Raw genomic sequence first — 15,931 nt, 5'->3', positions numbered from 1 at the left:
CCCAAGCTTCTATCTATCTATCTATCTATCTATCTATCTATCTATCTATCTATCTATCTATCTATCTATCTATCTATCTATCTATCTATCTATCTATCTATCTATCTATCTATCTATCTATCTGGTGAAGTAGCCTCATCATGCATGATCTCAAGGTGAGAAAACTGCTTAATGAAGTTAATGTTTTAACATTAAGAAAATACACAGAAAATCTCTATCGGTATCCTTTACCAACACATCCCGAAAGGGGCCTTGTGCGTAATACAATTGATGTACTCAGTGCTCGCGCAGGATTTGTCGTAATTGACACTCACGCGAGAAACAAGGAACAGCCCCCATCTGCTGGTAGGATCGCTCGTGTCTCACCCTCATCCTCATCCCTCTCTCACCGCAGCACTGCTGGGGCTTCAGGACGGCGCTCAGCGGCTCACGGTAAAACAACACTTTTCTATTGCTTAGATATATACGTCAATATGCTGTTTATCGGTGTAAAGGATCATTTACGTTGCGTTGCAGATTTGCCACTATAACTCGAAAAAGAGTATGTATACATAATGGGCGAGGAGAGACCTTCAATTTGCACATAGGCCTATATATAGGGCAGGTGAGACAGGTAAAAGATAATGCAGGCGAAAATTCAATGTAGATTGAAAATTTAATTAAAGATTACTTTGCATATTGAAGCCTGATCTGGTATGAGCAACATTTAGACGTTTCGCTTTATTCAATTAAAATATTGACATCTCGATTTGTGAAATTAGTACAAATAAACCTAAATATAACAGTAATTTAACTTTTCGTTTGTAAAAATCAAATTTGATGGTCTTTGAGAAGGGTAGAGAGCAAAGGTTATTTTTTGGACTAATTGACTACAACTTGATTCGTTTTTGCTTGTAATAAAATTTGCTCGCGCATGAGATTAAGGACTTAGAGAAAAATAATTAGATGGGTAAAAATCTAACAACTGAAAAACACGATTTTTTTTCGATACAGATATTTATTTCTGAAGCAAACATAAATGTTTTTTAAAAAGCAATTGCAAGCCAGGATACAAAACTCAAGACTGTAATTTGCCTCGTATTCCTGTAGCCTAAATGCAAAAGTTGCTGCTATTGCATTTGAGATTATCAGATTTTGACATGATTTCAGTCGGACCAATTAACTCGCATAAAGCTCATTTGGTCGCTGACAGACACGTTATTTACACGTGAGATAAACCTTTTCCGTCGATTTTATGAAGTTGATGGGAAAATAACCGCACGATTGAAAGCTGTTGTATTGGTGAGATGTATAGCCTACTACCTCAAGATCAGGACGAATTTATTCATTTCTTCTAATGAGCGAAATAATTCATGTATATCTTTTTTTTTTGAGAGGAGGGTATGGAAAAAGATTTATATATTGCTAGACTAATTAAAACTATAAACAAATTAGACTGAATAGAAAGATAAAATGACACAAGGAAGCGGCTAGACTTTTTTTTTTTTTTTATCTAAATAAAAAAGATAATTACAATGCTCACCCAAATTCTTATTTAAAATCTATAAATCGAATAAATGGCGTGTGTAAATGTAAAAATTTTAAGGCTATGCTCGTGCAATACTCAATAAAATAAATTTGCGAAACGAGTGTTACAGTTTAAACGCTACATCTAGACTACATAAAGAGATGCAGAATATCGCCTAGATAATCCATTCTGCCTTTGATATCATTACTATCACGACTAATTGGATTCAGTTTGCTATCAGTGAGGTAGGTATTATCATTCTCAAATATAATTCTAGACCATTTCTCGTATGTATTCGCACAGAAAATAAACTGTGGCAATGAGATTCATTTGACGTTTGACATCTGAAAATCAAAGAATGTAAACAACTGCTTATTCCTCCTCCCAACAGCATCGCTCCCCCTTCCCTCGCTCTCCTTTCTCTTTCTTTCTCCCGCAAACACACAAGAAGAGAAAGAGACCATCACACACACACACACACCTTGATAAAGCAGTCTGACAACTTTTTAAATTATGCCACCACTTTAGTCCACTTTCATTTTACAGATGTCACACACTTTATCCTCAAACATTTGTTTTACATTTTCTTATTTAAGCATAAAATACATTATAGCTGAATTTATGCAGTTGAGATACAAGGTGCAGAGTGCAAATTTCAAATCAATTTAAAGAAAGCAAGTAATATATATATATATATATATATATATATATATATATATATATATATATATATATATATGGGTGCTTCATAATACACTTTCTTCAAATATATGCAAATATATAAATGAGAATATACAACTGTACTATTTTTAGGAATTTCAATTTAATTACAAATGCCACAGGCTTTCAGTTGCATCATTTGCGACAAGAAACTAAGCAATCAACTCCATAAGATAATTTCCCAATCGCAATTTTCCAACAAGACACAAAACTAAAGACAGCACAGATGAATAACAGTGTGATTCAACACTTAATTCAGTTACACTTTTGAACCAGCATTAATAGAAGCATGAGCTAAAAACTACAAGAAAAAAAGAAAGCCAAAAAAAAAAAAAAAAAGTGGCAAACTGCAGCTAAAAAGAAGTAAAAGGTCTGTACCAAGTGCTTTCCAAGCTCGTGTTGCCCATCACCATCGGTTTGAAGAGAGAGTGACAGGTCTTTGTTGGTGAATAGAAATCAGTGGCATTGGAGAGAGGGAGGACTCCTCCTACCCAATTACCCGAGCTGGGCAGGCGTTTGCTCTCTTCACAAATAGGACACAGGATCTCTAACACACACAGTCCCAAACCTGACTTTCAAGCATTCGGATCCCCAGTAGGAGATTGGGACTATCTGAAAAAACAGGTTTAAAACATCCTTCAGACTTCAGCTTTGCCTTATATCGTCCGGACTATACTTTTTTTTCCCTCCTGCACGAGACACTGGAGAAGTGGACTTGTTCTCCTGACTGTTCCAGCGCCATCCATCAAATTCCACCGGCTATATTTTTAAATATTGATTGCATTTGTGTGAATTTGTTGGTGTAGATCCACTCGGATGTTTTAAGGATCCGGAAAGCTGTATATGGAAGTTGTGGGGTGCAAGGCGAAAGAAAGCAGTTGCACATTGCGTCCAGCAGCCATGCTTTTCCACGGCATCTCTGGGGATCATATTCAAGGGATCATGGAGGAGATGGAGAGGAGATCTAAAACCGAGTCTCGTCTGGCTAAAACAGTCCAGATGAACGGACGAGAAACGGTAAGATTTTGCATTATTAGCGTGTGTTTTCCGTTTGAGCAAATCTCAGCACGCCTAAACTCTTCATAGTCGCAGACTTCACAGTTTGTAACCCACTTAAAAACACTCCGAAAATTAGTTTAATGTACGATCCTCGTTTTGCAAGATTAGCAGGCCTCGAGAAACATGGAAAACAAAAAGTCATGTTCTGGAAGATTTTTAAAGTAGCCTAGCCTAAATGAAATAGTTTAAATGGCGAGGCTAATTTGTAAGTAAAACGTAGCCTATTTAATTAAAATAAAAAAGGAGGGATCTTTATAGATAAAAATGTACATATTTAAATGTTTTAACTATATTCTTACAAATATTATATAGGCTTAATTTTAGCAGTTGTCACAACACAACAGAATAACTTCTTATAAGACCACGAAATAAATAAAAACACTACAAAAAAAGAAGTATACTTTATATGCATATGCCAAGGTGCTAAACATGCAATAAAGCTAATAATAATTGTAGTTATTAGTATCATTAGGCCTATATGCATACTTTTGTAAATTGGACTTATTTTTAGAAAATGCTACACTGTTATAAACATCGTAGTAAAAACAAAACATAGGCCTGCGTTATAGAACTATGCATTATATCTCATTTTGCCTTAATAAATCGGTATATCCATCTCGCACTATGATAACAATTACATTTATCTGCATAGGCTAATTTGTTTTATCATTCAGGCTTTATTTTTATGATTTAGTTTTAGTTCTAAATCTATTGTGGCAAACTCAATTAGTGTGGTAGGCCTATATTTTAATGAACGCATACACTTTCACTCACTCACTCCATCTCTTTATGTTGTGTTTTCTGAAGACTATGCCCTCCATGAGCCCAGAGAAGCCCGCGCTGTGCGCCGGCTGCGGTGGGAAAATCTCCGACAGATACTACTTACTCGCCGTTGATAAACAGTGGCATTTAAGGTGTCTCAAGTGTTGTGAATGTAAACTGGCCCTTGAATCCGAGCTGACGTGTTTCGCGAAGGATGGCAGCATTTACTGCAAAGAGGATTACTACAGGTAAGTTTAACTTTGAGGCTTAAACCGTGCATTAGGCCTGCTTAGTAGGCCCTGGTTAGTAACTTTTTTTAAACGCACATAAAGAACTGGTGTCATCAGAGCCAGTGTAAGCCATTGACCCATATAGTGATTTTTTGACACGCTTAAATTAATCTAATAAGGAGAATTAATTCATGCTGAATGCACGATGGGGTTTTTTCCTCAACTCAAATTATATTCGTTTAGGCTATTTTTACTGCCACTTAAATCTTGTAGCCTAATTATTGAATTTAAAGGAAATCCAAAATAATTTGTTCCTTAAATAGCATCACTACGATGACCTAGTGTATTCAAATAATTCGAAACATTTTTAAATGATTTGATGAATCAAAAAAATGTGCACGTGCATGCGCTTTTTTTTATCTGCTATGCGTTGTGTGCTGTTCGTTAATGACCTAATGCACTTTATCACCAATTTGAGTGATTCTTTTTGATTATAAATGACTCGTGCTGTTCCAGAAGGTTCTCCGTGCAGAGATGTGCCCGCTGCCACCTCGGCATCTCCGCCTCGGAAATGGTGATGCGCGCCAGGGACTCCGTGTACCATCTGAGCTGCTTCACCTGCACCACATGCAACAAAACACTGACCACGGGTGACCATTTCGGCATGAAAGACAACTTGGTTTACTGCCGGGTTCACTTTGAGACCCTTGTTCAGGGAGAGTATCACCCTCAATTAAACTACGCTGAATTAGCGGCCAAAGGCGGAGGGCTCGCGCTACCTTACTTCAATGGCACCGGCACGGTGCAGAAAGGAAGGCCGAGGAAGAGGAAGAGTCCAGCGATGGGGATAGATATCGGCTCTTACAACTCAGGTGAGATGTGCATTAAATGGACTTACTCAATGGACGGATAACATTGATTTTGGTTGCACTTTATATCCTTAATTTTTCGTGTAATCGCCTACATAAGATGTGAATAATTGTGCTTTCGATAAACATTGATTTAATTTTTTTTTATATTAGGGGGAAGCGGACAAATGCATTTAATTCAGTTTCCGTTTAAAAATCAGCAGACAATCAAATGCAAACGTCTATAATAATAATCGCAAGGCTCCCATACGCTAAATGCATTTCTCTAATATAGCCTCACTGTGAAAAATTATCAATAAGTTATGACAACATGTGTTTTTACACTGCTTTAACTCATAAAAAAAGTTGAAAATTGCTTAACTTATTTTGATAAGTTACACAAGATTCAACACATTTTTTATGTCAGTTTAATGTAATTTAAGTTGAACTGACTTAAACATCCAAGTTGATTGTAGGCTACTTAAAAATTTAAGGCAGCAAATTTTATATTCAATTCAGCAAATTCAATTTTATATATTGCACTATATGCAAAATTGCATTACAGTAGGCCTATTTGTAAGGGTCTGTTTGAAGTGCACTATGTGTAGATAAAGTGGGACAGGTTCTTTCAGGGAAAGTGGGATACTTAAAACTTGTTCTGCGGGATTGTGATCATTGATCACCATACTGTTACATTGTAAAAAAAAAAAAAAAAAAGAAAGATCGATAAGTAATGACTACATATGTTTTTTACATTGCTTTAACTCATCAAAGTAAGTTAAAAAATTAATATATATATAACTTATACAAAAGTCAACTCCTTTTTTAAAGTCATTTTAATGTAATTTTAGTTGAAATTACTTAAACATCCAAGTTGATTGTACTTAAAAATTTTAAGGCAGCAACTTTGTTATTTTTTTCACAGTGTATGAGCTAACATGACATAAACCATGTCATACAAGGAATAGAGCCTGTATAAATAGCCTATACTAATAGCATAGACATGAGATTATATATTAGTTGTTGGTTGTGTGATGGTTTCAGGCTGGACCATGGTGGTCACTTATGATCATTAGTTGGCCCAAGCTGGTCTAGATAATGGATCAGATGGATTATCAGGTGGTAGGGCCACGGTATGCTTGTAGATCACCTTGGACCAGTAACAAACCAGCCACTATATTCCAATAATAACCATCTTGATCATAAGATTTTTTTTTTTTTTTTGCTTTTAGTTCTTAATGCCTGCAAACAATAGGCTATACGTGTCCCACTTTCGGTTCAATTGAAAATCAGTGTTTTCAGTATGTTCAAATGTCTATCATTATTACATAGAAATTACATTAAAAACTGTTTTAAATTAAAAATGTTTGTAGCATCACAAAAAATTGCGCTCTATCGCGAATTCACACACACACAAAAATCTTACAACTGCATATCCACCCTCCATTAATACTGTAGCCTACATCATCCTATGCCTAGAATATTGCAGAATATAGCCTACAAAAAGAATGGGATATGTATAACAATGACACTGTATTTTTCCCTCTTTTAGGCCTATATTTTTTTCTTTGTTTTTTATTTATGTGACAACAGTAAAATGTAGGCTATATCGCGCTTGTGTCTTGATGATTGGATCTGATTAATTATAGGCCTCGCTCATTAGTGCGTCATCAAACATCTAATTTGATATTCTCAAAGGAGTGAACCCCGTGACCCAGCCCCGTGCACGTGCAGGGATCATAGCAATGTAAATCCATCGCCCACAGGCCTGTATCTTCCCTCGTATTACCAGTCACTATTTCTTCGGTTTTTCAAAATGTTCTACTTTTTAGAATTCAGCCATACGTCATAATGCACCCCCGGTGCGCCTGTTTTGTTTTGGCTGTTACAATTACTGTCTGCTTGGAAAAAATGTGGCTTTGTGTGCCAAGTTTCTGCCGTTCTTCATGAATGGAGAGAAATAAGGGTAATCTGGCTGTTAATTGTTCTCCGTTAATTGAATGTGACGTCGGAATCTCTGGCTTTCAACCAGCTCCGCTTCAGCCACTTGAAGGTCATGGCTGTTCTCAGGACACAAGCGCGAGCGCACATCAGTCCGACTTTAAACTCCTTCGCTATTTTATCCTGACTCTAACGTGCTGTGAAGTTTGCAATATTTTATCATAGCTGCAGTTTGTCTTACAAAATTAAATGGTTGTCGGTTGTAATAATTCTCAAGTTAATACGACTTCCGCGATATTATTGATGATTGGTGACAGTTTTATTTACTGAGGCCTTTTATTGTCGTTTTCGTTTTTTTATTTATTTTTGATATTATTATTATTTTTTATTTAAGCATTTTGTTTGCTTGTGTGTTTGTTTCTATTTATATAATTTTTGGTACAATGTTAATATTTTGTTTTTCACCTTCTCTTCAATCTTTTGTTCTTTCAGCTTGCATAATTATTTTCTTTTCCCATATAATTATTATTCGTTTTAAATTGTTTTGCATTTCAAAATGAAATATGATTTTGCATAGTATTGTATATTTTTATATTCGTTAAAAAACCCAATGCACCAGTCGACTTGTTGCATAGGCATTTGTAGCTAGAGACCTCTGGTGGTAAAAAAAAAAAAAGGAGCCTGGATCGTGAAGGCAACACTCGTGAGAACATTTTGTTCTCCTCATAGCTATAAATCATTGTTAATTCTAATTGTTAATTCTTGCTGTGGATTTTTTAGTTTTGTTTAAATATATTTACTAATGTAAACACAAACGTAAACGGTGGGGTGAAATGAGCATCGATCGAATTAATTACCAAATGAATTAAACGGGGCAGCGATTTAACATGAAGACTACAACTGAGACTTTTGGTTAATAAATCATTTTAGCTATCCATAACGGATATTAATAGCTATACATCCATAAATTATCAAGTAATTTAAGATAAAATGAAGGTGACGCTATTCATCCACCCACCCACATTTTCATATGCATATTGTAATAAATTGCAAAAGGTTGGCAAGCAGTTGTTTTGAATTTAGTTATATTTAAATTAATTTCGTCAGGTGTCATGTGATTCTAATGACTTTTTCACTCTTAAAACTAAAGGGTTCTTTTTTTGGCATCGATGGTTCCATGAAGAACCTTTAACATCCATGGAACCTACAAAAGGTTATTTATAGTGGAAAACAGTTCTTTAGATTTTTAAAATGCTTTTCACACTCAGAAATGGAACTGTTCACTCGTTCCTTTGTGAACTAAAATGGTTCTTCTTTGGCATCACTGAGAAAACCCACTTTCGGAACCTTTGTTTTTAAGAGTTTAAGAAGTTAATGGCATGTTTATGATTCATTAAATCATTTACAGCTGTGTAGTTTTCGATACTGTATTTGAATCCTCAATGTAGAGTTTGAAATCAAATATTTCTCTGACAAACATCGTCGAGTGACTCTATGTCGAATCTCACTGCTTTATTTTCGCCTTGTTCCGGTACTCAGGTTGTAATGAAAACGAAGCGGACCATTTGGATCGGGATCAGCAATCCTACCCTCCTTCCCAGAAGACCAAGCGCATGCGTACGTCGTTCAAACACCATCAGCTTCGCACCATGAAGTCCTACTTTGCCATAAACCACAACCCCGATGCCAAGGACTTAAAACAGCTTGCCCAAAAGACAGGACTGACCAAGAGAGTTCTTCAGGTAAGCGTTGCCACACAGTAGACTCCATTTCACATCCACACCAACACCTTCTCATCCCCTTCTTGAGTTGTTTGCTTTCCGTTTTAATCCATCAGTCATTTTTCTGTTGTTATGTCATGTTGTTAGACATTTTGCAAGGCAATATACTAAAAAGAGGCTTAATTCAAGGGGCAATACTTGTGCACCAAAAAAGAAAAAGAAAATCCAAATTGATGGTCCATGTTTTCCAGTAGAATCCCTTTCAAAAGTTGAGGCCTGTTACTTTGTACAGCCTTTCGATTCACTTTGGCATTGTTTAGTAGTGATTAACTTTGTGATGTGAAATGATATGACTTATAAGTAGGCACAAATATGACAATAATTCCCAGCAAAACACAAAAAGAGTAAAGACACTGGGATTGGTTTGCAGGTTTGGTTCCAAAACGCACGGGCCAAATTCAGAAGGAACGTTTTGCGGCAGGAGAATGGGGGTGTTGATAAGGCTGACGGCACGTCACTTCCGCCGCCCTCTTCCGACAGCGGTGCTATGACCCCACCCAGCACGGCCACCACACTAACTGACCTGACCAATCCCTCTATCACCGTAGTAACATCAGTGACCTCTAGTTTGGACAGCCACGAATCTGGGAGCCCCCCACAAACTACCTTGACAAACCTTTTCTAACACGGATTTGCTGGTTTTTTGTTTTGTTTTGTTTTTTTGTCTTTATCCCACTTTATTTTCAGATTCTATTTTTATTTTCCACAACAAAAAACAAAAACCCTTTGGCGACCACAGAAAGACCTTTGGAAATGTAAGACGAGACCTACTAAAAATGTGTAGCATTTGCAACCGCGTGGCAGCTGAGTTTGTAGTACTTGTCATTGATTTGTTTTTGTGATCATTATAGATCAATAAGTTACGACAACGTATGTTTTTACAATGCTTTACAAAAGCGATTTTCAACTTTTTTATAAGTTATACAAGATTCAACTAGTTTTTTTTGTTTTGTTTTTTTTAAATGCCAGTTTATTGGAATTTAAGTTGAAATGACTTAAACATCCAAGTTAATTGTACTTAAAAAATTGAAGGCAGCAACTTTTTCTTTATAATTTCAGACATCAAATGCCCGCCACAGAAAAAAAAAGTATGTCCGCACACAGTACGTTTCCAGTTTTATATCCAACATTATTTGAGTATATTCCGCAGGAAAAAAAATACACTGGGAATGTTTCCCATGAGCTCAAACGCCAAGTGGATGCTGCAACCTCAATTTAGGTCTGTTTTGTCACTGACGCCGGACTGTAATGCCAAATAACGGCGGTAATTGTTTAAAACGTTACCACCTAATTTGCCACAATGTGTGCGAATCAGATCACAAGGTGGCCTGGATCGTTTGCCGGGCCTCAACTAGTGGAACAACTGTTTTGAATGAAGATATCCAACGCTCAGTAACAATATGGTGCCCAGTAGGAGGCGTTATGAGTGATTTGTGAATGCGAAGCAGGAAGTTAATTGGGAAAGACACGCATCACCCTGTTTTGTTCTGGTTCCCCCCCTTCTTTTTTAATGTTCTGCCACCGAACAGACCAAAAAAAGAACAACATTTACGGCTCAAGTTGGAGATCGGTCGGGGCTCCTCGCTAGGGTGGAACATTTCCTTGTGTGATGACAAATTTGTTCTGTTGTAGAACAAAGTGGTACACTAGATCTGCTTCATGAAGTAGATGCTTAACTCAGTTCTACTATGTGCCTTATGCGACTTGGAAGAGAGTTTGTGAAAATTCAGGAGATACATGTTTGTTTGTTAAATGATTTCCATCCTTGGAACGCCTCACTAGTTTTGTACTGTTCTGTTTTTCATCTGATTTTTCTGAAGATCTTTTTAATGGTGTATTCTGTTACAAGGGGGCGGCGATGTCATAGAAGGCAGTTGTGCACTCTTTCAGAACTAGTTGGTAAATCCGAGAATCATATATATTGATCTTCGTGTTAATAGTACAGTACGTGTTCTATCAAGATTGTCCATGTTTCCTTGTTTCTTGAAAAAAAGATGGTGTATAGAAACTATTTCCCCTTAAATATTTATGGACCAAACAGTTGTTATATCTTATTAAATTTGTGTGAATAAAACTACTTTGCTTTACAAGCGTTTTATTTTTCATTACACAAACCATTTTTGTGTTTCTTTCAGATTTAAACTTCTGCTCACACCCCCCCTCCCCCCCCCCCCCTCAAAAAAACAAAACAAAAAAAAACACGCACACACACACACACAACACGACATGACAGATCGAACCTTGTCTTGCTTTCATTCTGACATGGATTTCTGACTTTATTCTGTTTCTGTTGTTAAAGTAATGCCCCATGGATTTGAACCAAAGCCCTGTAGTCAATAAAAAATGCTTTTTAATGCATGAACATGGCTACTTTATACAGAAATACAAAGCACAGGAATGCTAGAAAGCCATTTTTTTTGAAAAACTAGTACATAAACCTCTCAAAGCAAGGTTGCTCTGTAGTTTAATATAATGTTACTTTATGATTTTTTTTCAGGGAGAACAAATCTTGGGGCATTACAGCCAAACTTCACGACGTTTGAAAATTCCCTAAAGTATTAAAAGAAGCTTTGATCGGAATTCTTCACCATTGAAGACAAAGACAATATTAGGATCAGATTTTAGAGTGATTTAAACAACAACAAAAAAATGTACCAAATCTACCAAAAATGTACTCCAAATTTCTTTTTTCTTTTTTTTTTTTTTTTGGGTCCTGAATGTTTAAAAACATCTTCGTAAGAGAATCCACAACAAATGGGATATTTTTCTTACGACTGAAATGAGGCAGGAAGGCAAAGAAAGATAAGTTGTACAGTACTGTAGATACATAACAGAGCAACCTTGCTCCAAGAGGCGACTGCAGGAGACGGGATCTACGCACGCATGCATGTCCACACACACACACACGCACACACACACTACCTTGTAATTCTGCTTGCTGTAAAACATTCCTGTGCAACAAATGTCACTTATCATGAACACACAGCCTTCCTAAAACTTGGCAGCAAAATGTCCGACCAAGAGAAGCTGGAAAGGAACACCATATGGCTGTATTTAAAATGAAAACAAGTTATTTAAAAAAAAAAAAAAGGAAAAAAAGAAAAAAAGATTCAGATTTTTGCATGCACTTCATGTTGTTGACGGCAATTTCAGGTGGATATTATTTTATATTGATGTTTCATTTGATGTCTGTTGTATACTATAACCTTAAAAGCACATTTCTTATTGTAAATCCAAAATATTAATACAAAACAACAGTAAAAGTCCGTAAAAGCATGTTTGATTTGACAATAAAAACTGGTTATCTTAGAAAAATATATATATATATTGGGTGTCCTGATTTTCTTAGTAAACACATTCTTGTGGTGTTAGTAAAAGAAAAATCAATAAAATACTAAAGGGAAATATTCCTTCTTTTTTTTTTAAATGTAATTTTGATGTAGTGGTAAATGTTTTAAAATAATATGCTGAATTTTTCTTATTGTAACAATATCTAAAAAGCCAGCTTTATTAAACAATGCTTGTGTTATACTCTGTTAAGTGTGTGTGGGGAAAGCATTGGGCCACATGGGGGCCTAGTAAACAGTAAAGTGTTGAATTCCTGCTATGCCAGACTTGTCAAGCTTAGGGATGCATCAATGATCTGCACATGCTGGATGACCGCAAAACGTAATTCTTTTCAGTCTGTGGACAATTTCTGTGCTGCCTTCATAAAAATGTTTAGTCAGACAACACAATGTGCTTCATGTGGTAACATATAAGTCACTTAAAGGGATAGTTCGCCCAAAATAAAAATTCTGTCATTTACTTTACTCACCCTCATGTTGTTCAAAACCTGTATGAGTTTCTTTCATCTGTTGAACACAAAATATATTTTGAAGAATGTTGGTAACCTGACAGTTGACAGTAGCCATTGACTCCCATAGTATTTTATTTATTTATTTATTTTTACTATGGAAGGCAATGGCTACCGTTAAATGTTTGATAACCCATATTCTTCAAAATATCTTATTTTGCGTTCAACATGAGGGTGAGTAAATGCTGACAGAATTTTCATTTTTTGGTGAACTATCTCTTTAAAGTTACAATATGTAACGTTTGGCGCTCTAGCGGTTAATAAACAAAACTGAAGGCGTCTGGCGGAAGAACATTATAGCCGGATCTACTTCTCTCTGTTGATATATATGACGATTCACGCAGGTACTGTGCTCCTCCGCAGCGGTTGGCGTCCTGCTCGGTCAAATTAATCCGAATATAAACACTTTATTTTAGGCCTATCGTAGTGGGAATCAGGATGACAAAACACAGTTTTTGAACAAAATAGTGTAGCCTACCTTCAATGTGACTGGATCTACCTGGATAAAATTGGAGGTCACCACCAAAACACCAACGGAGGTCATTTCAAGTGTCAAAACAGGGTTTATACGCGTATATAACGTTAGCTGAGTCATTCTACGAAACGGGTGCCATCTGGGTCCGCAACATTTGATGAGATGCATAATAATAATTTGTATTATTACAATGCATGTATATATAATTACATAGTTCTATGTAATTATATATACATGCATTGTAATAATAAAAATATCAGTTCATTACTTATCTGCCTTTTGGCTAAGATTAAGTGTAAACAAATTAATTAAAAATATGAATTCCTCACGTTTATACGTCACATTCAGTAGCCCGTTGTCCTTTGGGCTAAAGTCAACAGACAAGAGGCTCTTAACACCCGTGACCGCAGGGAATTCTTAGGAAAACAAGGGACCTTGAGAGTTCAAAAGGAGGCGATGACGGGTTTATTTTTACACACTTGGAGGAGTGGACGGTCACCATAACCAGAAGCAAACAGGAAGATGGATGCTGTCCTCCCCTGCAGACAGCGATTACATGGAAATCTTTCTCTCACACACAAGGAGCCAAACTGCATGATGAATCAGGAAGGTTTGTTATTGTTTACATGAGCATGTTCTATTATGACACACTGATTTTATGTCAGAAGATATATATACATTTCTTTTTTATGTAGCCTATACACTAGGCCTACACTACAAACAACAACAACAACAAAACACCATTAAAGGGTTAGTTCATCCAAAAATGAAAATTCTGTCCTCATTTAATGACTCTCATGTTGTTCCGAACTTAATAAATATTTTGTGTTTCACATTTGACACTTATGCCCACAGATGTACAAAAATTATAGAAATCAACGAGACAAATGAAGACCTCTGAACATTTCAATACTCTCTCCTAGATGGCAATGAGATTAAGTTGAAAACAAATGTTTCTCAAATATCAATAAAGACATAATAATGTTCCAGACTGTAATCAGATTTACTAAAGTGTGCTATTTAAAGTCAGAAATCTCAATATTAACTCAAATATTTACCGAATTCTTCCACGACTGCAAGCTAAAGCTACGGTAACATAGGCGTAATTCTATGGGGGGACAGGGGGACACGTCCCCCCCAATATTCAAAGAAGGACAATTTGTCCCCCCCAATATTTGATCATACTGTATGATTATGCGGGCAATATCGATGTGATTGCAAATAGGCTATGTCTTTCTTTCCAGCTCCGAAAATATAAAATCCCGGCCGGTCCATTTCCCAAATCCATTCGACTGGCCTTACACTATACAATAACAAAACCTATTTCTCCTGAAATCCATGTCATGTTTTCCCTATACCTTTAGTAGCTCGTGCACCGTCAGTGAGTTAGGAAAAACCAAACAGAAGAAGAGTTAGGAGCGCGAAATCTGACAGAGCAGGTGACGGCGGTGTCGTCTCACATGGTGAAATCTCATATGGCAGGTGACGGCGGTGTCCTCGCAGAGAAACCGAAGTACAGTTGTAAATTTATGTTTCCATTTATGGGTATTGCCAGAGTTTTTCCTGCATAAAGAATTATAAGGCGGCTGCCTCCGTCAAATTTCGTGCCGCCTCCGGCTCTCGACAAAACTCGGACAGACAGTCACATGGTCAGATACACTTTCCCCACCGTGATGGTTCTGTTGCGGTTATAAAAATATTTAAAACAATCTAATTTAATACAGTTATAATTTTTCAATGTAAATTATTTAATTTGATTGGTAACAGCCTAGTGTCTTATTATTTTAATTGGATATATTTATCAAATTTAAGAATTTGAAATGAAAGATGGAGCATACAGTTAATAAAATTAGGGGGGAAAATGCCCTTTATAAAGGTACAAAAAACTATTCTGAGTGTTTTCAAACAGTGATGTAATGAAAAATTGACAATTTTAAGTTTGAAGGGAGTAAAGCCTCTGTTTAGGCTATTAAGGAAATATAATTTTGCCAAAAGAAGAACTTTTATTTTAAATAAATGTTCATTTTAAATCAGCATGTCAGTGTGATATGTTACCATATTATCATGCTTAACACTAAGAATTTGAATAATTGTAATGTGATGATCAGATGCAGATATCTAAATCAGAGAATATCATAGGTTCGGGCGGTTTGCGGGTGGATTATTTATTTTTAACAGTGGATTCGGGTGACTCAAAGTGCACCAGATTAATGAATTTACCTTTAAAATTTAAAAAAAATTCTTCCGGGGGAGCATGCCCCCGGACCCCCCTAGAGGTACCAAGTACACAGCTGTCCCCCCCAATGTGTGATTGACAATTTCGCCCTTGTACGGTAATATGATGCTATTCCTTGTGAAAAAGTAGGCTTACACTTTTAAAAAGATAATTTATTACAGAAATGATATACTTTAGAAGAATATACTTATTATGAACTGAATGTAATGTTTTTGGACACTTCATTGCATGTTTAATTTAGTTTAAATTAACATTTATTTTAAATGCAATTAGATGAAAATATTTTTTTTCCCCATGTCAGTACATCTTACGTATATAATGTGTAATTTTAAAATTACTTCTTATTGTCTATGAATTATGGTTAGAGTGTACTGCTGAATGTACTGGCAATCAAAATTACATTTAATTTCTATTGAAAAACATGTCATGCATTTAAACATATTTGTAATGACATTTTTATATTGATGAAGTTGCAATTCATTTAAAATGTAATATTAAATAACACACTACGGTTAA

At 36.0% G+C, this 15,931-nt stretch overlaps 1 protein-coding gene across 5 annotated transcripts; it reads left to right on the top strand.

Annotated features, from left to right (window-relative positions):
* The first annotated feature begins 115 nt into the window (after positions 1 to 115).
* Positions 116 to 12,345, top strand: lhx9 (LIM homeobox 9). Of its 5 annotated transcripts, none has more exons than XM_082138010.1 (7): positions 116 to 155; positions 281 to 432; positions 3,034 to 3,244; positions 4,094 to 4,296; positions 4,795 to 5,150; positions 8,607 to 8,809; positions 11,346 to 12,345. In XM_082138010.1, the coding sequence occupies exons 3-7, from the start codon at positions 3,071 to 3,073 to the stop codon at positions 11,400 to 11,402; spliced, it is 993 nt and encodes a 330-aa protein (XP_081994136.1). In that variant the 5' UTR covers positions 116 to 155; positions 281 to 432; positions 3,034 to 3,070; the 3' UTR covers positions 11,403 to 12,345. The 5 variants fall into 5 exon arrangements, with proteins under 5 accessions (XP_081994136.1, XP_081994135.1, XP_081994132.1 ...); XM_082138009.1 differs by lacking the exon at positions 11,346 to 12,345 and adding an exon at positions 9,219 to 10,932 and having other exon boundaries at positions 4,798 to 5,150; XM_082138006.1 differs by lacking the exon at positions 11,346 to 12,345 and adding an exon at positions 9,219 to 10,932.
* Positions 12,346 to 15,931: the final 3,586 nt, after the last annotated feature.

The sequence above is a fragment of the Leuciscus leuciscus genome, assembly GCF_965113295.1.
Source record: "Leuciscus leuciscus genome assembly, chromosome: 15".
Lineage (NCBI taxonomy): Eukaryota > Metazoa > Chordata > Actinopteri > Cypriniformes > Leuciscidae > Leuciscus > Leuciscus leuciscus.
Note: the sequence above shows the minus strand (reverse complement) of the source record. Positions and strands in the feature narration are given on the sequence as shown.